Below are 22,671 nucleotides of genomic sequence, written 5' to 3'. Positions count from 1 at the left end.
TCACAGTCATCTGCGGTGAGGTCAGAGATTTGGGCAGACCACCATTCTTTAGTAGCTTGGGGTTAAGGGCCAGATAGGAGTAGATTTTGGTATAGCCTGGACATGAACTCAGTTTAAAACGAGCTTGTTAGACTCAGGCAGACACAGGTTCTGTTAATACAGATCTTTCCTAACTGAGGTGATTCCAACTATACACACTGTGTGACTCATTGCTTTAGGTTTTCTAATGTGAATTCTTTGAGAGGAGCCCAAACCTAATTGAACACTATACGATACTGTATCATTCACTCTGCCCACGAACATATTAATAGCAAAAATGATTTAGGGAATGTGTATTTTAGGCTTTAGTGAGTCATCAGATTAAATCATTCTTTACATTGTGATAACAGCCAAGGTTTAGTTGGACCTACATTTTGTTACATAAACTGTATTTGTTGAAGGATAATGTGCAGATAAGCACTTGCCTTAATTCTATTTGGTACAGGTCTATCAGAATAAGGAATGGCCAGTCCTTATGGGTTCTCTGTACAGTTTTCCTACATTTGATGTTTTGGTACAGGTATACTGTAGCTCCTCCATGGCACATGATACATGGCAGCCAGGAATAGTTCATAGAAAGGAGCTATCACCAGAATGTTACATGAAACACTAGGACTGGGAGGAGGCAGTAACAAATGGTATCAGTTCATAGCTTTCATATCAAGCAAACTTTAAATCTTAGGGGGGGGGTTCTATAGCACTGAAACATAGTTAGTGCCTGACTGTCAACAGGAGAGTAGTGGCAAGGTCATGGACCATTTAGCCAGACAGAAGAGTGGTGGTATACTCAGCAAGACCATGGACCATTTAGCCAGACAGAAGAGTGGTTGCACCTTCAGCAAGACCATGGGCCATTTAGCCAGACAGAAGAGTGGTGGTATCCTCAGCAAGACCATGGACTATTTAGCCAGACAGGAGAGTGGTGGTATATTCAGCAAGACCACGGACCATTTAGCCAGACAGAAGAGTGGTGGAATCCTCAGCAAGACCACGGACCATTTAGCCAGACAGAAGGGTGGTGGTATCCTCAGCAAGACCACGGACCATTTAGCCAGACAGGAGAGTGTTGGTATCCTCAGCAAGACCATGGACCATTTAGCCAGACAGGAGAGTGTTCGTATCCTCAGCAAGACCATGGACCATTTAGCCAGACAGGAGAGTGGTGGTATATTCAGCAAGACCACGGACCATTTAGACAGACAGAAGAGTGGTGGAATCCTCAGCAAGACCACGGACCATTTAGCCAGACAGAAGAGTGGTGGTATCCTCAGCAAGACCACGGACCATTTAGCCAGACAGAAGAGTGGTGGTATCCTCAGCAAGACCACGGACCATTTAGCCAGACAGGAGAGTGGTGGTATCCTCAGCAAGACCATGGACCATTTAGCCAGACAGGAGAGTGGTGGTATCCTCAGCAAGACCATGGACCATTTAGCCACACAGGAGAGTGGTGGTATATTCAGCAAGACCATGGACCATTTAGCCAGACAGGAGAGTGTTGGTATCCTCAGCAAGACCATGGACCATTTAGCCAGATAGGAGAGTGGTGGTATCCTCAGCAAGACCATGGATCATTTAGCCAGACAGAAGAGTGGTGGTATCCTCAGCAAGGCCATGGACCATTTAGCCACACAGGAGAGTGGTGGTATCCTCAGCAAGACCATGGACCATTTAGCCAGACAGGAGAGTGTTGGTATCCTCAGCAAGACCATGGACCATTTAGCCAGACAGGAGAGTGTTGGTATCCTCAGCAAGACCATGGACCATTTAGCCAGACAGGAGAGTGGTGGTATCCTCAGCAAGACCATGGACCATTTAGCCAGACAGAAGAGTGGTGGTATCTTCAGCAAGACCATGGACCATTTAGCCAGACAGGAGAGTGGTGGTATCCTCAGCAAGACCATGGACCATTTAGCCAGACAGAAGAGTGGTGGTATCTTCAGCAAGACCATGGACCATTTAGCCAGACAGAAGAGTGGTGGTATCTTCAGCAAGACCATGGACCATTTAGCCAGACAGGAGAGTGGTGGTATCCTCAGCAAGACCATGGACCATTTAGCCAGACAGAAGAGTGGTGGTATCTTCAGCAAGACCATGGACCATTTAGCCAGACAGGAGAGTGGTGGTATCCTCAGCAAGAACATGGACCATTTAGCCAGACAGAAGAGTGGTGGTATACTCAACAAGACCATGGACCATTTAGCGGGACAGAAGAGTGGTGGTATCCTCAGCAAGACCATGGACCATTTAGCGGGACAGAAGAGTGGTGGTATCCTCAGCAAGAACATGGACCATTTAGCCAGACAGAAGAGTGGTGGTATACTCAACAAGACCATGGACCATTTAGCGGGACAGAAGAGTGGTGGTATCCTCAGCCCGACCACAGGAGAGTACATTTAGCCAGAGTCTACTCCCTACAGTTGGGATGATTTGCAGTGGTTTTGGTCTATGTGTAAAACACCTTTGTTATAAAGCAATAGATTACCACTATCCAGGAACAGTAAAACATACAGGTGGTCAAGGTGGTTCTAGTACCCACCTAAGAGCCATAGAGATCTGTATCACTTATATAAAACACATTTCTTTACTAAGAAGGTGCATCGGGTGCTGACTATGTGCGGCCATCCTTCAATAAATGAGGGTCACCCGCCTTCAAGTCATATTATATAGTAAAAGCAAGCCTGAACAGATAAGGAAATGAAGACCCATAAAGATGATTATGTTTTTCCATATGTATAACCATAAATCAACTCATAATATTTATAATATTGCAGTATATAAAGTATATAAGAACAACAAACACAATTTTTTTAGTGCTAAGGAACATAAAAGTGATAAAAAAAAAAGGCTGCTAGGGATAGAGCATCATGGATTGTGTGGAAGATTATCTCCTGTACATGTGCATCATAATAGAGAAGAAATGCTTTGTGTGCCACAGGCCTAAAGGGAATGAAAAATGATAACTGATATGAAGCATGTCTGGGTTTTTATACCTTTCTCTGCCATTCCACTTCAACCTTAAATGTATAAGGCTGCTAGGGGAGGCGTGTTGCTAGGGACCCAGTTCATATGAATGATTGTTGGGTTAGCTTTTTATTTAGTGGTATTTTATTGCATATTTTCCCCCTGCACAGGTCCTCTCCTATTCATCTTCCAGTCTGTCACTTCAAGCCGGTGCCTCTTTGCTGGGGTTGGTGACCCTACAAACCACACAGCGGCTTAAATGCCAAACTAGAAATCTGCAGAACAAGATAAATCACTCACAAACCTAATAAAATAGGGTATAGGTTTTCCATTCGTTAAAAAGATAATATAGATGAGCCTATTCTATAGCTGTGGTCTGATTCATTAGTTAAAAAGGGGTTGTTTAGAATGTAAATCCATCTGTGCTTGTTACAAAATCAACTTGTGTGGATGAGTCACTGGCAGCCGGTCCCACTGAATAAACACTGACAGTGCGGCAAATGTGTTATTTGTGGGGCTGCAGGAAGAGCGGCAAGGAATCCATCAGGAATATTTATTTAAGGGTGCTGAAAATACACCCACAAGTCTGAGTTTGTGATATTCCCCTTTTTATTGAAGGGAAGCTTCTCCCTGTCTGAAGTGATTATACTGAAGAGGCAGCAGCTCAGGGGTGAACAGCTACAATCGAGGGTCACATAGTGTCCTTCCCATGTACATCATGGGCCTTGTTTCCTACCAGGCAAGGGGGCACAGTCACAGTGCTCCATGCAGTGTACTAAACACCCTTTAAGTCAGTTGTCCCCAACCAGTGGTTCATGAGCAACATGTTGCTCCCCAACCCCTTGGATGTTGCTCCCAGTGGCCTCCAAGTAGGTGATTATTTTTGAATATCTGGTTAGGAGACAAGTGGTAATTGCATAAAACCCAGTGTAAAGCCAAACAGAGCATTCTATAGGCTGTCAGTCCACATAGGGGCTACCAAATAGCCAATTATAGCCCATATTTGCACCCCCAGGATCACTTTGAAGAAGGACTGTTGGTCAGTAGTGCAGCAGAATAGAGAGGAACTTCTGGGGAAGGACTGTGGTGGGAGGTATTATAGATGACAACACTAAGGGGCACATTTACTAATCCACGAATCCGAATCACGAATGGGAAAAAATCGTATTGGAAATGAAAATTTTGTAAGATCGCAAATATCCCGAAAATGCTTACGAAAAAAATCGTATCAGTCACGATAATATCGTATTGGCGATCCGAAAGTCATGAAATTTTCGTACCGAACAATTGTAAACAGCGGTAAAACCTTTCCGATTTTTTCATGCAAATGTCCGAAAAAGTCGTGCGCCGTATGAAAAAGTCGTGCCGACGCCCGAAAAAAACGGCAAAAATACGCTCGGAGCGTTCACATGAACGCTTGTGCGTTCGTGCTTTTGTAAATGTGCCCCTAAGGGTTTATCTATCTGGAGCCCTTCAGTTGTTGATTTTGAAGTACAGCATTCAACCCTGGTATTAAACCAAAGGTTACAAAATCCTACTGAAAGAATGAAGGGTGATGAAGAGCAGATAGCCCCCTGTGTATTTTGGGCTTATACGTCTTGTAATATAATGAAATCAGCGGAAGTGGTTCCCTACCATACATATGTCTCTGGCCTTTCTGCTTTCAAAACTATAGATCCTGGGTCGGACCAGGCTCCTGGTGGGCCCCAGCATGGGATTAGCAGGGCAAGGGGAACAGTTTTCTCATGTGCCTATGCCAGTGTGGGCAGAGGTGTGGGCCCCTGGGGTGGTTTCCAGTGTGCTCAGAAACCCCAGTCTGACAATGAGCAGATCTCTGTGCCCAGGGCATAGTCATCCCCACTTCTCCCCTAATTTCAGACCTGTAAGTCAGGGTGTGCTGGTAGAAGGCGGCTGCAATGGGTCCCTTTACTTACACCTACCCTATGGCAGTAGGTAAGGGCAGGGCTTGCCTGCTCCCGCTCTTGCTGCCCCACATGCTGGTGTTTCTTATCTGGGGAAGATTGCAGTCAGACCCAGGTAGGAAGAGCACTAAGGGTTGTGCTTGCCCCCCTTTATGCTTAATTGATATTGTACTGTTTAACCTGCTTTGTTTGTCCCCTGCATTGCGCAGGTTTTTTTTTTATCTTTTTTTTTTTTTGCACATTATGCTCACATAGTGTGAGAAATCTTTCTGCTGGCTCTGTAGCTAAAAATGATTCATTAATCATGTATAGAAACCTGCGTGTTGCCATCTGTTGTCACTCAGTTGTGCCGTGTCCGGCATCAATCAGCTTCTATTTAAGTAAATGATTTGAACTTGTTGACACTCACTGCCCTTTATTGCAATCCGAAATCTACAGCACAGACACCAAGAGCTGCCTATAATGATACTGTGCGTGGCAATGACACTGTAAGGGCCATAAAGCCATTGTGTGTGTTTATATTTAGCTTTCCTAATTGGATATGATAGAAGACGGCTGTTTGTATTTCTTTATACTGAATTATATTTGCCCATTAATGGTCTCTTGATAAGATGATTAACTACACAAAACACAAAGGGCTTCTATGCAGTGATGGGGCACCTATCCAGCTCTCTTGGGAGTAGAATTCAGATAGAAGAAAATACTATTGTGGCCCTTTATTGTATTTAGCCTGCAATACCTTGAGAAAGGTCCCGATGGAGACCAAAATGTAACGTTGGATGTTCATGCGTTTTTAATACACGATTGATCTTTTTGGAATATAACTCGGTGTTGCTGGTCTTTTTTTGGAGATATATATATATATATACATACACACACAATATTCTTTGCAGATTATTCCTTATGTTTTGCAGCTCACACTTTCATGCCACAGCATAGGCAGGTGCATCTTTTAAATGTTCAATATTAATTCTTTTTGTAACTTCAGATAATATGTTCCTTAAGGGATTTGAAGTCACTGGTGCCAAACACCCTCTTAAATGATGTTTTGTTGCATATTTCTCAGTGATTCAGGTGCCCTTCTGGTTCCTCCATATATCTGTCACATAAGCAGGAGCAAATGACTAAATCACTAGAGGGCAACTGGAGTTGGGTCTGGGCCGCCGGGGCCCACTGGGTTTTTCCCCGGTGTCCTGCCGGCCCAGTCCAACCCTGCTTAAAACCCTTGAAAACCGCAGCCACACCTTTTTTGGGATAACCTAAAGCCAAGATGCTCATAACGCAGCTAAGGATTAGGAGTTGCTCCTAAAGATTAATGTGATTCTACTACTCACAGAACATTTACTGATCATCGTGGGGACCATAAGAGTTTTGGCTCTGCTGTTGGTCTTTTTTGTAATGAAGAGTCTAACACAGCATGTGACCTACAACAAATATATGCCAGTGTTTAATAAAGGATAAGTAAGCCTTTTATCATAAAAGCCCCTTAAAATACTCTTTATAGTCCCCAGAATAACATACCTTTCTCACTGCACTCATTCTCATGTGCATTCTGTATCACAAGTAGCTCAACTTCAGCTCTCTCAGCTACTTCCTAGTCTCAAGCGGCTCAAAAAAGTGGGTGGTGCTTCATGTTAGACTAGGAAGTAACTGAGAGAGCTGAAGTTGAGCTGCTTGTGATACAGAATCTACGTGAGGCTGAGTGCAGAGTGCAGGGGGAAATGGATTTTGGGGCAGTGTAGAGTAATTTTAGAGTTAGAAGGTTTACTTATTCTTTAAGTATCCTTTGTACCCTCATGGCAGCTATAATAAATACTCAGTAATACATATCATGCCCCATATCAGTTACTAGGGGTTCGTATATTACACATGAATAATTCTTTACCACTTTTCTCAAAATTCTACATTCTGGAAGAATTTTTCTGAGCCCTTTAATATACTTTGAAAACTTTCAATGATTTCCACACTGCAATAAACCATTAAAATCAGGTGGTTTCTATGCAACCTTGTTTCAATCCTTTCCTTTTCAACAAAGAAAGATGCAAAAAATTAATTACTGTATATACTCGAGTATAAGCCTAGTTTTTCAGCACCCAAAATGTGCTGAAAAAGTCACCCTCAGCTTATACTCGAGTTGGGTGCCATGGGTCCCTCTAGACTAGCACCTCTCTCCTTTGTGTGCAAATTAGGCCACCCGCAACCAGACCCTCCAGTGCCCTGACCTAGGCTCCCACTAGCAATACTTATTTCCCCTTACATCTCCTCCGGGACTGGGTCTGCTGCCAGTTTGCCAATGCGCAATGAGCATGGGGTAGTACTCATATTGTTTTTGTTGACCCTCTTCTCCGTTTACAGAGCTAGTTTACGGTTTTTCTTTGAAATAAATATTGAAAAACATATACCCCACTGATGCCTCAATTAATGTAATTTTATTGGTATTTATTTTGATTATTAAAACTTAGCAGTAGCTGCTGCATTTCCCACCCTAGGCTTATACTCGAGTCAATAAGTTTTTCCAGTTTTCTTAGGTAAAATTAGGTACCTCAGCTTATATTCGGATCGGCTTATACTCGAGTATAAACGGTACCTTGTTGTATTTGGCCATAAAATGTCATCTTCTAATCCTTAAGACTCAAAATGTCAACAAATGATCTTTTGTTTCCATATAAATAATAAATTCCCGCTAAGAGAAATATATTGTCACTAAAGTAGAACATAATTTGGGATCTACATGGGTGAGTATCCCATATATATTACAACTACGAAGGGTTAATTGTCCAGCAAGAATTATAGTAGAGAATATTCCTTAAATCGTTCCACACAATTATTTGTGGAGTACCTAGTGAAATAATATTTGCCCCCACTATTCTCCAGGTGTTCTTTCCTGATCAAAAGTAAAATGGAAAGATAGATAGCACTCAATATTAGTGTTGAGTGAAATTTTTTTTACCAGGTTTCCACGCAAAAAAACGCAATAGATTCCAATGGGCAAAAAATTGTTGCATAGTAAAAAAAAAACAAAAAAAAAACAAACGCACAGTATAAAAAAAGTCACTGCAAAAAAACACCCACTGACCTATACGTTTCATGATTTTTTTTGTCATTTTGCAAGTTTTTTGGCAAAGCGAAATGCAACAATTCACTATACAGTATATATACACATATAGGTACATGCATGCTCAGTGGGCTCTGGGCAGCTGTTGAAAAGCTAAGCGTAGGGGACATTACAAATTATCAAGCAGAAAATTAGTTTTTTTGTCAGAGGGTGATGCTACAGGGATGATTATTCATTTCGGATGCGAACTGCACTGGTTTCTGAGCTGCCATGTAATGAGAATTTGTATTATATACTGATCAGCCTTATATTGTGACATTAATATTCTGTATATTCAGTATATTGTGAGTCTGTCCCTAAGCTCAGGTAAGTGACAGCAGCACAGGGTATGTGCAGGGAATCAGCAGAAAAGAAGATGGGGGCTACTGGGGCATCTTTAGGGTCACAGATCTTCCCTGCTAAAGGGCTGTAGTTGCCCTGGGCACAAAACATAATGTACAACTTTTCTACCCTACTTCTTTAGTTACGCTTTAGTTCTCCTTTGAAAAAGGCGCTAGTAAAGCACCTGATGCGGCTCAGTATACCTATCAGCAGTAAGGAAAACACTACAAAGGGTCCCACCAGAGATGATATTCTTCTGTTTCTTTCATTATTATAAGATATTACAAAAAAAAACATATTTAGGGAAATTACTTTGGAATCTGCATTCATTCCTCTGCTTTTAAAATAAAGAACATTAAATAGAGTACAAAGGTTATTAGTTATTACAAACACAGCCCAAAACGCTGAACTCTTGCAAAAATCTCTCTCTGCAAATGTAAATGAAGGGTAATATCATCAGCATAGCTGCCTATGAGACTGAATAACAACTTAATAAAAATGAAAAAATAAGGAATTTATGATATTTTTGGATTCTGCTGCAAATCCCCCTGGGCACAGAGTACAAATGCGTAAGGTAGGCAGAGGGCCTGACCCCACCGTTGGTACAAGATACACGGAGAAACACAAATACCTGCAAGCGATTCGTCGAGAAAGTACAAATAAAATTTTTAGTCTCTGTTAATTCTTGTTACAGACGAGCAATTTTAACCTTTGTTTTCGTCTGTGGGTTAAAGTTCCAGTTCTCCTTCAAATTAATAAAATATGTATTTGCAAGTCATGTTTTCATGACATTTAATAAATGGTGGGAAGGCTCTCCGGTTAGAAAAAAGACACTGCAATCACTGAGAATTAGTTAAAACAATTTAGCAGTAGAACATGGCCTGGCTTCCTGTTACAGAAATGCTAATTGCTGCTTGATTAATATAGGTGTTTGTGTGATGACTTGTATCATCTGTTATCCAATCCATCAAACTCGCTGCTATAAATACAATGTTGGTTAATGAGAGAAACATATCTCTCCAGTCTGGCCATTCTGTTTAGTTAGAGACCTATCATTAAAGTACCTAAAATTAATTTAAAATAGTCGCGACTGTGTTTCTTTGCCTTGATTTTCTATCATCTCAACAAAAACACAATTTTGGTAAATCAGCCCCTTGCGTATTTATGTTCTTTGGCAAGGCCAGATCTTTTTTAAAGGGTTGGTTCACCCTCAAGTTAACATTTAGTATGTTATAAAATGGCCTATTCTAAGCAACTTTTCAGTTGGTCTTAATTTTTTTATAGTTTTTACATTATTTGCCTCTCTTCTGACTCTTTCCAGCAATCAAATGGGGTTCACTGACCTTGGCAGCCTCTGTAAAGGTACAGAGCTATTGTTATTGTTATTTTTTTTATAACTTGGCCCTGCACTATTCATATTCCATCCTCTTTTTCAAACCACTGCCTGGTTGCTAGGTTAAATTGGACCCTAGCAACCAAATAGTGTCTGAAATTCCAACGTGGAGATAGTATCAGACTTGGGTATCTGGGGCCCACTAGGGCTGTCACCTCAAGGGCCCCCCACCCTTATCAACAAACCCTTACCCAAGGGGAGGCCTGCAGTGCTGCACTTATATGATTAGCTGGGCCCCCCATTTGTTAGTGAGCAGCAGATTTGGGCAGGAGCTCTGGTACCTGCATGTTCTTTCCCCTACACAGCTTTTTTGTGCTGCTCCTTTGTCACTGAAGTTTAAGTCCCGGTACAGCTACACAGGGATTGGATGGGTGAAGTTTGAACTTTCCCTTCAGCCCACCCAATCCCCATGTTTACTGGCAGCCCTGGCAGCGCTACTGGGCCCACCGGGTTTTTTCCTGGTTTCCCGCTGGCTCAGTCCGACGTTCAGTCCAAGAGAAAAAAGTGAATATGCAACTATTCTTTCAATTCAATACCTTTTTCATCAGCTTAAAGAACATAAATGTTCTGAAAAGCTCTTTTTATTTTTGACAGAACCCCATCATAGTCAATGTTATGAATCTACAGTTTTTATTCCTGTAAACTTAACTCAGGAAGGCAAAAAAGTCTATTTTTTGTTATAATTTACAATATAGCGTCTCACATCTTCAGACAAGCCAGGTATGGACTTATTATCTGTAGCTATTTCATTACATGCTGGCGATGAGAACACTGAGTCTTGGGCTTTATTCTGGAAAATGTCAGTTTCTCCTTGAGTTACAATAACTTTTGCCAGCTGAAGGCACCGGAGTGCATAGAGGCTGCCGCTGGCATTCGTCTCTGATATTCTCATTGAAAGCTGATGTAACATTTCATTTTTGTCGCTCCTATGGAATTCCCGCCGGTTACCCAGTTCATAAAAAGCATCCAAGGTCTTTCGAATTTGCGCATCATCTGTCATACTCTCGTTTTCGGATTTCAATGGTGATTCATAATTAATCAGATCTGAAGAGCTCAATGCATCTCCAATTTGTGGTTCCGTGGCAAATGAGGTCTGTTTGCAGCTGGTTCTCTGTAGCTTGTCTTTGTCATCACAGATATTTGCTTGTGATCCTATGAAAATACCAAAAATATTATATTCATTGTGCAGAAGAAGGAAGATTCTAATTAAAAGAAAGTAATAATGAATTGCCTACATACAAGTGCCACATACTGTATATTTATATGCATAGAAATTCCTTAAGAATATGAAAAACACTGAAAGACTACTTATCTAAAAAACAGAATTTTGGATACAATTTGGGGGCTTTGTGGATAACAAATTGTGTAACTCTAGGCAGTGTCAGTCAATCTTTTTTCACAAAGTAAAGAATGAAGAACAAGGGCTGAACCTTCATATGAAGCAGCAAAAATGGTCCTTCAGGGTGGCTGAGGGCAGAGAGGTTGGGGAATGCCCTGCTGGGTGATGTTATGATGGCAAATTCTGTCTTTATTATTTTATGTCTTTAAGAGGGGCCTTTACGATTTCTTAAATAAGAATAATATTTACACCTATAGTGATCTTATGATAGACACTAAGTTTAGTATAGGTATGTGTGTGTATATTAGTATATATGTGAGTGTACTGATAAGTCTGCATAGTAATATGCAGGGCTGTGGAGTCGGAGTCGAGGAGTCAGAGGCAATTTTGGGTACCTCCGACTCCAACTCCTACTAAATTTAAATGGGAATAAAAAAAAAAAAAAGCAAGTTTAAATGTCCCAATTCACAAACAGTCATAATTAATTACTTCTCTGCTATAAGAATAAAGCCCAATGCACGCAGTGCATAAACGAACACGTTGAGTGACCATGAAGCATGCTTTTCATTGACTGTATGCTTCACTAAATGGGACGTAACGCACAGTTAAGGTGCGGCAGCTCCACTGCGTCGTGTTCCTGTTACAGGGAACCCAATGCCCACTGGGAACCCAGCCTAACTCTCACTGATAACTAATTAAGTAAAAAAAAATTGCAGGACTAGAAATACTTGTATACGTGAAGGGAATGGGTAGTCAATAGTTTAAGACTGAAGCTTTAAAACATTTGAAAAACTGCTGTAATTCAGCTGTAATGTTAGCTTAAACTTTAAACATGACTATGGGATTCTAGGGAAATCATTAGGAGTAGGAGTATAGATAAAATTGTCTATCAGTTTATTATCAGTTCAGTTGTGTTTTAAGTGCCCCTTCCTGGATGTATAAAATACATTAGCATATTAAAAACAGAGGAGTCGGAGTCGGAAGTATCAGAAACTGAGGAGTCGGAGTATTTATCTACCAATTCCACAGCCCTGGTAATATGAATCTAATAGAGCACTCCAGTGTCTTATTGCAAAACCACTCTCTCTTCTGTGCATATTATGAGATAAGGGGCAGATGTATCAAAATGTGAAATTACAGCTCACAGAAATATTCACCCACTTTTTGTTCATTCCTATAGGATTTTTAGAAGTATATTTAAATGGTGAACTCTAACTTTAACCATTTGATAACTATGCTTCTAAAAATCCCATAGGAATGAATAGAAAGTAAGTGAGTTTTTCTGTTGGGAGCTCTAACCTCACATTTTGATAAATCTGCCCCTCTCTCTTTCTACATAATATGCACAGAACAGAAAGTGTTCCTGCAATCAGACACACTTCCGATACATTAGCGTATTCTTGTAACCAAGCAAGCATGGATAAAGGTGGTTTAAAATCTGCATAAACATAATTCAAGATATTCATTAGCTTTTCAGTTGATAAATACATTTTCACGGCTGAACAGGGAATAATAATTACTTGAGCAATATCACCTTGAGCAAGAAAATATTCCTTGTCGTAAAAAAAAAATCTAATTTTAAAAATTCATATTAGATTGCAAGTCTTGTCCTTATTTTGGTAAAAACAGTTAAGGTGAAGAAGTTGAATGGTGCTTTCCAATAATCTGTTTTTTAAATATTCAGAGTGATCTTTTCCTATATCAAAAACTTATAACATGTATAGAAAAATGCTGCAAATACTTAACTGGAACTTGATGAATACATTTACAATCAAAGGAGAACTAAATCTTAACTAAAGCAGTATGTCAGAAATGTTGTACATTATGTTTTGGGCTTCTGTACCAGCCCAGGGCAACCGCAGGCCTTTAGCAGGGAAGATCTGTGCCCCAAAGATGCCCCCAGTAGCCCCCCATCTACTTTTCTGCTGATTCCCTGCACATACTCTGTGCTGCTGTCAGTTACTGAGCTTAGGGACCCACTCACTATATACTGTATATATAGAATATAAATGTCACAGTATAACCTGAGCTTAGGGACCCACTCACTATATACTGTATATATAGAATATAAATGTCACAGTATAACCTGAGCTTAGGGACCCACTCACTATATACTGTATATATAGAATATAAATGTCACAGTATAACCTGAACTTAGGGACCCACTCACTATATACTGTATATATAGAATATAAATGTCACAGTATAACCTGAGCTTAGGGACCCACTCACTATATACTGTATATATAGAATATAAATGTCACAGTATAACCTGAACTTAGGGACCCACTCACTATATACTGTATATATAGAATATAAATGTCACAGTATAACCTGAGCTTAGGGACCCACTCACTATATACTGTATATATAGAATATAAATGTCACAGTATAACCTGAGCTTAGGGACCCACTCACTATATACTGTATATATAGAATATAAATGTCACAGTATAACCTGAGCTTAGGGACCCACTCACTATATACTGTATATATAGAATATAAATGTCACAGTATAACCTGAGCTTAGGGACCCACTCACTATATACTGTATATATAGAATATAAATGTCACAATATATTACATGGCAGATCAGAAACCAGTGTTTATTAATATAAACTGGCAATTTTAATTAAGTGTATTAAAAAAGATCAGTTGAACTATCACCTATATCCCCCTATTTTGTTTACACAAAAATGTTTTAAAAAAAAAAATCTGGAACCCAAATGATCACCAAACACTCCCAATCCTTTTCTCAGTTTTGTAATAAGACATTATGAAATAATGTAATAACAAGAGGAAAGACTATTCCAGATCTAGTAACCCATTGAAAGCATTTGAGTGGTTGTGGTTGCTATGGGTAACTAGACCTGGAGCAAGCTCTGCCTTTGTTATTTCATTACCTCCTGATTAATACTTTGCTTTTCCTTTCTTTGACCAGTTGCTACTATAATAATATTCTAATACAGGATGCTACTGCTCTTTGCTTTTTTTACTCTGTTGCCTATTTAATAAGTACAGCTATCAGTTTTGGCATTGCCAGTACTGTCTGGTCACATGGTTCACAACACACCAGTAACTTCAATGACAGATTGGGAGGTGAAGAGGAGAGGGCCCCAAAAGGTATAAAAATACAATAATATAAAAATGTATCTATGCAATTAATTGACTTTCTGGTTGCTAGGGTCACTAATATTTCAGGTTAGGAAGGTGAAGAAGAGATGAGAAAATTATTCCAAAACCACATAAAAAGGAAAAGCTTGCTTCTCTTTGGTTTCTGTAAAGGTTTATTCTTCACTGTACATCTCCTCTGAGGCACAAAAATAAACATTTATGCATAAATCATATATGCTTTGAAATATGCTGTGAAAGGCACTGTTGCTTCATACAAATGCTGCCACTGTAACTATATTTAATGCCTTTATATATTCCTAAAGGTATTCCAATATTCATGCACTGTGCAAACTCTGCAAACAATCCCACTCATTTGCCACTCATCCAGCAGCAAAGATGTTGGAATTCCTTCTGTTGAATCTTTAATACAAATATTTTGAGAGGCTTTAGACACACGAGGACTCATTTACATTTACAGGCAAGAGTTTGGTTGCACTACAATTGGTGCATGTATTGACACAAGTACAGGTAGGGGATCAGTTATCCGGAAAGCCATTATCCAGAAAGCTCCGAATTACAAAAACGCCATCTCCCATAGACACCATTTTAAACAAATTATTCTAATTTTAAGAATATATATATCCTTTTCCTCTGTAGTAATAAAACAGTACCTTGTACTTGATCCAAGCTGAGATATTATTACCCCTTATTGAATGGAAAACAATACTATTGGGTTTATTCAATGTTTAAATGATTTTTTATTAAACTTAAAGCATGGAGATATAAACTATGGAAAGATCCCTTATCCAGAAGACCCCAGGTCCTGAGCATTCCGGCCCCATACCTGTACTTGCGTCTCGGCATATTTACACCTTTGCACCAACTTTTCTGGAAAAAAATACCGGCCTTCCTATACTTTTATCCTTCTTCCCAATAAATAACATTAGCCTCAAGGTTCATTTTTTACTGGCCCGGCCTTTAAATACCAGCCAGGTGGCAACCTTAGATGCAAGAGAACCCTGGAGGTACTGCAACCTGGAACATAGAGGTAATGCTAGGGTTCTCAAAGTGGACTGTGTCCACTATGTACATTACAGAACTGTAATTTTACAGAAAGGTGCTGGAAATTCCCACATTGACAATTTAAAGGGCAATTGTGACCTATTTAAAAAAACATGTGGAAATGTGTTCAATTTAATCCTTGGGCACAATCAGTGATTTATCTTGGTCAGTGCACTCCTTCAGCATATGAGTCTGAAAATGATGTAAGTAATGTAATTTGTGAGCCTATTATGTCACTTCCACCTGCCATGGGCCAACCAGGTCCCCCCTTCCATTGGGAAGTAAACCTTTTATGTACCCTATAGGCACCTGAAGGCTAAAGATGCTGCCCTAGGCACAGGCCCTCGGGTAAAACAGACCCTGGGCACAGTTGCTGTAGGCACAGATTTGCATGTGGTTGCAATTACACTGGAATATTAGGGGAAAACAATTGCATTGTGGGTAAAAACATGGCGATTTGCATCTGAAATGACACACTGCACTTGCAGTTGTAAATGGCCCTATTACGTTTGGTCAGCCAAGGGCCTGCAATGCAGGATTCAGCCTCTTATTCACTGCTATTTGGATCCGAGCCTCTGCCTGGCACCACCTGATATAAACACAATTGATCATTAAATGAAACTTTAGGCCCAAAGCTGAATATGACGCTAGGCTTATTTCACAGGTGCCTTATAAATAAAATGAAAAGATATTACTAGAATACCCAGCGCAATCATTTATCATTTCCTGCTGCTCACAGAGCTGATTGATGCACTGTCTGTTGCTCAGGCTCTTGTTCTAAGTCACATCATTATCCCTTTACACAAGCCTGAAACACAATACAGATATGTTAATAATTTATCACACTTCTATTTTTATGTGCTTACTGGGGAATGATCTGCGGCACCTACATCTCTATATTGCAAAGTTTGCTCAAATAAAATATTCTCTTTGTGCGCTGTAATCTGCGGATCCTTCCCTGCCCTTCAGGGTACAAAGGGCGAAATTGCAGCCCCAGTCTTTCAATGGAGGCACATCAGGTTGGCCATGGTGACTCTCCAATTGCCCTATAATGAAGTCACTAACATTTAAGTGGTTTTGATCCTCTTGACAGTCGATGACAGTTTAGAAATATATATTGAATTAAAGATCCTTGTCTTTTTTACCCAGGAATCATGTCTATTATAGTCTGACAACAATGAATGAATGTGAATGAAAAGTAGTTACGAGACAATCTGAATGTGAGAGCAGCTAATGCTTCTATAGAAGCGCTGGTAGTTCAGCCATGATAATAAATTCAAGGGCCTACTCAGTAAGATTTGTGCTTAGTGTTGCAAACATTGGACCCAAGGTCAAAAGTATGTGGACACTCTTTCCACGATCACAGGCCCTCAGCTGGAGACGCCACTGCCGAGTTTTCTGGAGCATCATCAACAAAAGACCTAGTCATTGTGAGCTTCCCTCAAGCCAATTATCACTATAAGCAATGCTTATTGTCATCTAGTGTGGCTTAAAGGTCCCCACCATTAACCTCTACTGCAGTGGAAAGGCATTTTCTGTAGTAATACACCACAACTCATCATTCCCCTTTCTGATAGGGGGTTGGCAGATGCCAGGAAAAGGACTACATGGCTAAAAGAGGCTACAATCACATTTGCTCACTTGAAACACTCTATGCAGAGTGTTTTTTCTGGACTAATAAATTACAGGAGAACACTACCTTCCTGAATGTGTAATAGAAACATTTAACAGAGGAGAAATATTGGTCAGGGGGATGTTTTTCATGGTTTGGGCTAGGGCCAAGTGCAACACAAAGGGTCATATTTATAATAATGTTTAAGTCAACATCACAGGTCATGTTGCCCATAGCAACAAATTAGCAATTAGATTTGAACGATCACCTACACGTTAGAAAACAAAAGGAAAGATCTCACTGGTTGCTATGGGCAACATCACCTGTAATATTGGCTCACACACTATATTAAATATGCACCCCCCCCCCCTCCCCTCGTCCCTCCATGCTTAGGTTTTTTCACGTCAGAATATTTATTGGCCTGCACAATAACCTCAACTCAACCGAACGCTTGTGGGATGAATTGGAACACCAACCACTAGGCCTAATGCTCCAAAATCAGTTCCCATCCTCAGTTATGCTCGTGTAGCTGAATGGAAGCAAAGGCTACCAAGAATGCATCTTATTATTGAAGGATAAGTGTCTGTCCTGATAAATACACAATTATGCTTCAAAAACAACCATTAAAAAATACTACAGCTAAATAAAAAAAACATAGCTCTCTTTTGACCATATTTAATTGTTATGGCCTGTTCAAAAGTAATCAAAAAAACAAACAAAAAGGTTAAAAGAAGCAATTCTGCTTAGATCACAGAAATACAAACTGTTAAATAAAAAGGGAATGCAAAGGTTCTGCGCATCTGACTGTTATTTAATTAGAAACACTAACAGTCTGAGACAGACACCTACTTCAGCAGTGCTAACACCACTTTTAATTAAAGACCGTGAATTTGTTTTCGAGTGAATGATCCAAGTGAGTAATGATCATTTCAGGGGAGCAAATATGTAGGTAATAAAGAATAAAACGTATAATGATTTGCTTTCCAGAGCTCTTTTTTTGACAAGAGCAGTTACCCCCTAACCCACAAATATCCTCTTATTAGAATGTGTGTAAATGATAAATCCATACGGTGCTGCACTATAAATGGTGTTTGTTTCTGTATTAATGTTATCAAAAATACTGTCTCATTGCAGACCAGTAGAAAATGGGGTCGTGACCACAAACTCATTGCACCCCAGCCTAAAGGTTTCAAATTAAGTGGTGAGTACAACTTTCTATTTTTTGCTACAGTTTATACAGAAGCAATGACAAGCTCCATGTTATAGCTCCCTTCATCCTCAACTACAGTCAGGTGATCCCAGTGGTGGCAATAAAAGGAGAACCATTTGGGGGTTTTAAAGAAGAAGGAAAGGTAAAAACTAAGTAAGATTTATCAGAAAGCTCTATGTAAATACAGCCATAAGCACTCACAGAAAAGCTGCACTTTTCCTCCTCTATCACAAGAAACACAGGATTTCTTTTCTTCTTTTGTGTATACATGTTCTTCAGTGTCAGACTTCCTTCCCTCAGGGCATGGGCACAAATTTGCTCAGTTTGCTACTCTCTTCCGCTTCCCCTCCCATCAGAATTTGCTCCCCCTTCCAACTCAGTGTAATCTGAGCTACCAGCAGCTAGAGCGGCAGTATGAAAGCTACTGAGACCAAGCTAAAATGGTAGCTGCTATCTTAAACAAACACAAGGAGCTACTAGGGATGTTAACTGAGGTATGGTAAAGTGTTCTGCAGAATAAGTATCTGATTCTAGCTTGCACTAATGTGCAAGTAAAATTTTGGCAGTAAAATGCCAAAATGTTTTTCCTTCTCCTTTAACCTTGGAAAGCACTAGCCCCCATATGTAATAAAAGGCACTAAGTTTGCCCAGGAGCAGACCAATAAGATGACTGCTTTTAAACAGGCGACCAGTAAATGCCCTCCGCTGATTGGCTGCTATGGGTTACTACTCCTGGGCAAACTTAGTGCCTTTTATTACATAACCCCCTAGAATTTTTAATGAATAAGATGAAAGTGAGTGTAGGACTGGCCAGACCAGGGATGACTGTGACATAGTTGGCCAGCTTGAATATACTGCAATATATGGACAAACAATCCCTGTTTTGCTTAAAGGGGAGGGCATTTCCTAGTAGCTTAATGCACAAAATGTCTTAATGACCTACATATATATCTTGACAAAGGCTCTAGACCGGTTGATCTGATGGCATAGATGGAATAAAGATTGAACTTTTACGGAAAAATCCCTGGATGTTTTTGTGAGATATTTATATATATAGAAAATGGGCGAGTGTAGAGGACCTCTGGACTTGCATTTTAATGCTTCCAGCAGACAAGAATCAAATATAACATTAAAAAGAAAAGTGGTCCTTCAAGGAAAATAACTAGAAGGTTATCTCTGCTTATGAACATGAGTATATTTTTGCTAGCAGGGCTGCTATATAAAGCTAAGAATAAAAGGTATTGTCATTACCAGTGTTCCTTTAGTGCAATGAAATTAGCTATACAGGTTCAACTTCTCAGAATGTATAAACATAATTACTGCTTTATGATTTGGGACCCAAGAATCATAACAAATAGCTCTCCTTGATTTCAATGTAATTACAGTAAAAGTGCTAAAAGCAGATGTTCACAAGCACATGTTGCTAGGCGCCACCAGCTCTTCCCTCAGCTGATCATTATTTAACAATTTGGTAAATGAGGGAAACCTACATATTATTTTGGAGTGAAGGAATTATTGGATGCAAGATAATTTACCATTAAATATTAACCACCGCACCTGTCAAATGTCTTGAAAAACATTTGCACGGAGTGGGACGATATCTGCTTCTTCTCAATAATTGCAATATTCCAGGAACTTCCCACCATACAATCAGCGACTCCCCAGGGAGCATCCACTTCCATAGCGACTATACACCCAGTATACAGTGGTGTGAAAAACTATTTGCCCCCTCCCTGATTTCTTATTCTTTTGCATGTTTTTCACACAAAATGTTTCTGATCATCAAACACATTTAACTATTAGTCAAAGATAACACAAGTAAACACAAAATGCAGTTTTTAAATGAGGGTTTTTATTATTTAGGGAGAAAAAAAATCCAAACCTACATGGCCCTGTGTGAAAAAGTAATTGCCCCCTGAACCTAATAACTGGTTGGGCCACCCTTAGCAGCAATAACTGCAATCAAGCGTTTGCGATAACTTGCCACGAGTCTTTTACAGCGCTCTGGAGGAATTTTGGCCCACTCATCTTTGCAGAATTGTTGTAATTCAGCTTTATTTGAGGGTTTTCTAGCATGAACCGCCTTTTTAAGGTCATGCCACAACATCTCAATAGGATTCACGTCAGGACTTTGACTAGGCCACTCCAAAGTCTCCATTTTGTTTTTCTTCAGCCATTCAGAGGTGGATTTGCTGGTGTGTTTTGGGTCATTGTCCTGCTGCAGCACCCAAGATCGCTTCAGCTTGAGTTGACGAACAGATGGCCGGACATTCTCCTTCAGGATTTTTTGGTAGACAGTAGAATTCATGGTTCCATCTATCACAGCAAGCCTTCCAGGTCCTGAAGCAGCAAAACAACCCCAGACCATCACACTACCACCACCATATTTTACTGTTGGTATGATGTTCTTTTTCTGAAATGCTGTGTTACTTTTACGCCAGATGTAACGGGACACGCACCTTCCAAAAAGTTCAACTTTTGTCTCGTCGGTCCACAAGGTATTTTCTCAAAAGTCTTGGCAATCATTGAGATGTTTTTTAGCAAAATTGAGACAAGCCATAATGTTCTTTTTGCTTAAAAGTGGTTTGCGCCTTGGAAATCTGCCATGCAGGCCGTTTTTGCCCAGTCTCTTTCTTATGGTGGAGTCGTGAACACTGACCTTAATTGAGGCAAGTGAGGCCTGCAGTTCTTTAGATGTTGTCCTGGGGTCTTTTGTGGCCTCTCGGATGAGTTGTCTCTGCGCTCTTGGGGTAATTTTGGTCGGCCGGCCACTCCTGGGAAGGTTCACCACTGTTCCATGTTTTTGCCATTTGTGGATAATGGCTCTCACTGTGGTTCGCTGGAGTCCCAAAGCTTTAGAAATGGCTTTATAACCTTTACCAGACTGATAGATCTCAATTACTTTTGTTCTCATTTGTTCCTGAATTTCTTTGGATCTTGGCATGATGTCTAGCTTTTGAGGTGCTTTTGGTCTACTTCTCTGTGTCAGGTAGCTCCTATTTAAGTGATTTCTTGATTGAAACAGGTGTGGCAGTAATCAGGCCTGGGGGTGACTACAGAAATTGATATTGAAATTGAAAATTGAAATTGATAAACCACAGTTAAGTTATTTTTTAACAAGGGGGGCAATCACTTTTTCACACAGGGCCATGTAGATTTGGAGTTTTTTTTCTCCCTTAATAACGTAAACCTTCATTTAAAAACTGCATTTTGTGTTCAATTATGTTATCTTTGACTAATAGTTAACGGTTTTTGATGAGCAGAAACATTTAAGTGTGACAAACATGCAAAAGAATAAGAAATCAGGAAGGGGGCAAATAGTTTTTCACACCACTGTATATAATGTGTAAGTTTCCCTTACACTTAACTTAAAGCTCATTAAATATATTGGCATGGGTTATTCGCCCAGCGACCCTTGTTTAGCTGCATACTTAAAGACAACTGCCATATCTTTATCAAAATAAAAATATCACTGGAAATTAATTTTTCCTTATATCAATAAAAAAAAGAGAATTCACACAAAGTTTTGTGTTATATTATTCAAGCATATGATTTATTGGAAACCCCTGAACCCTCGTAATTAAATTTTGCACTCTCAACTAGGAACAAAGGGGTAGCTTCTGGTGCACTGATCTTTTTGTTTTTTCTCCATAAAAATGATTAATGCACTAGGGGCAACCCCTTTAGATTAGAACAGGGATCCCCAAACTTTTATTTTTTACTTGTGAGCCACACTCATTTGTAAAAAGTGTTGGTGAGCCACAAAAACATGAAAAAGTTCTTTGGGGAAGCCAAATATGGACTGTGATTGGCTATTGGTAGCCCCATGTGGACTACTGGACTGCTTGGAGTTAAACTGTGTCTCTGGGCTTCCACAACTTGCCTCCAAGCCAGAAATTTAAAAATGGGCACCTCCTTTGAGGCCACTGGGAGCAACATCAAAAGGGGTGGTGAGCAACATGTTGCTCCTGAGCCACTGGTTGGGGATCACTGGATTACAAGTGTAGGGGATTCTTTACAGTGAGGTTGGGGAATGCTCTTCCAAGCGATGTTGTGATGGCAGATTCTGTTAATGCCTATAAGAGGGGCTTGGATGAGTTCTTGAACAAGCAGAATATCCAAGGCTTTTGTGATACTAAAATCTACAATTAGAGGCAGATTTATCAGGATGTGGGATTAAATCTCCCCACAGAAAAAGTCACCAATTTTCTATTCATTCCTATGGGATTTTTAGAAGTACAGTATATTAAGATGGTGATTAGCCAGTTGATTAAATACACTTCTAAAAATCCCATAGAAGTGAATAGAAAGTAGGTGACTGAATAGAAAGTGTGGTGAGTGCTAGTCTCACATTTTGATAAATATGTCCCTTAGTATAGACAATGGTATATATAGTTTATATATGCAAGTGCATAGATAAGTTGGTAATAGTGTGTATAGATGTGAACTGGGGTTTGGTTGGGGCTTTCAGTAATGGACTTAAATACCGACTTAAATATGTAACTATGGGGTCTGGGTGCCCAATGACACCAAAGATATGGTTAGAGATGAAGAAGTGGAAGGCAAGCTTCTAGTTATGT

At 39.9% G+C, this 22,671-nt stretch overlaps 1 protein-coding gene across 7 annotated transcripts in view; it reads right to left on the bottom strand.

The window, feature by feature from the left end:
• Positions 1 to 10,276: 10,276 nt before the first annotated feature.
• Positions 10,277 to 22,671, bottom strand: part of LOC105947450 — a 63,717-nt gene continuing 51,322 nt past the window's right edge. For 5 of the 7 annotated variants that reach the window (XM_012963858.3, XM_012963855.3, XM_012963857.3 and 2 more), the window contains one exon: positions 10,288 to 10,906. In XM_012963858.3, coding sequence (XP_012819312.1) covers positions 10,422 to 10,906 — 485 coding nt within the window. In that variant the 3' untranslated portion in view covers positions 10,288 to 10,421. Of the gene's footprint in view, positions 10,907 to 22,671 lie in introns of all 7 variants that reach the window. The other 2 variants (XM_031903120.1, XM_012963856.3) reach the window with 1 other exon arrangement.

This window comes from Xenopus tropicalis, chromosome 5, assembly GCF_000004195.4.
Source record: "Xenopus tropicalis strain Nigerian chromosome 5, UCB_Xtro_10.0, whole genome shotgun sequence".
Lineage (NCBI taxonomy): Eukaryota > Metazoa > Chordata > Amphibia > Anura > Pipidae > Xenopus > Xenopus tropicalis.
This window is presented reverse-complemented; position numbering and strand designations above follow the sequence as displayed.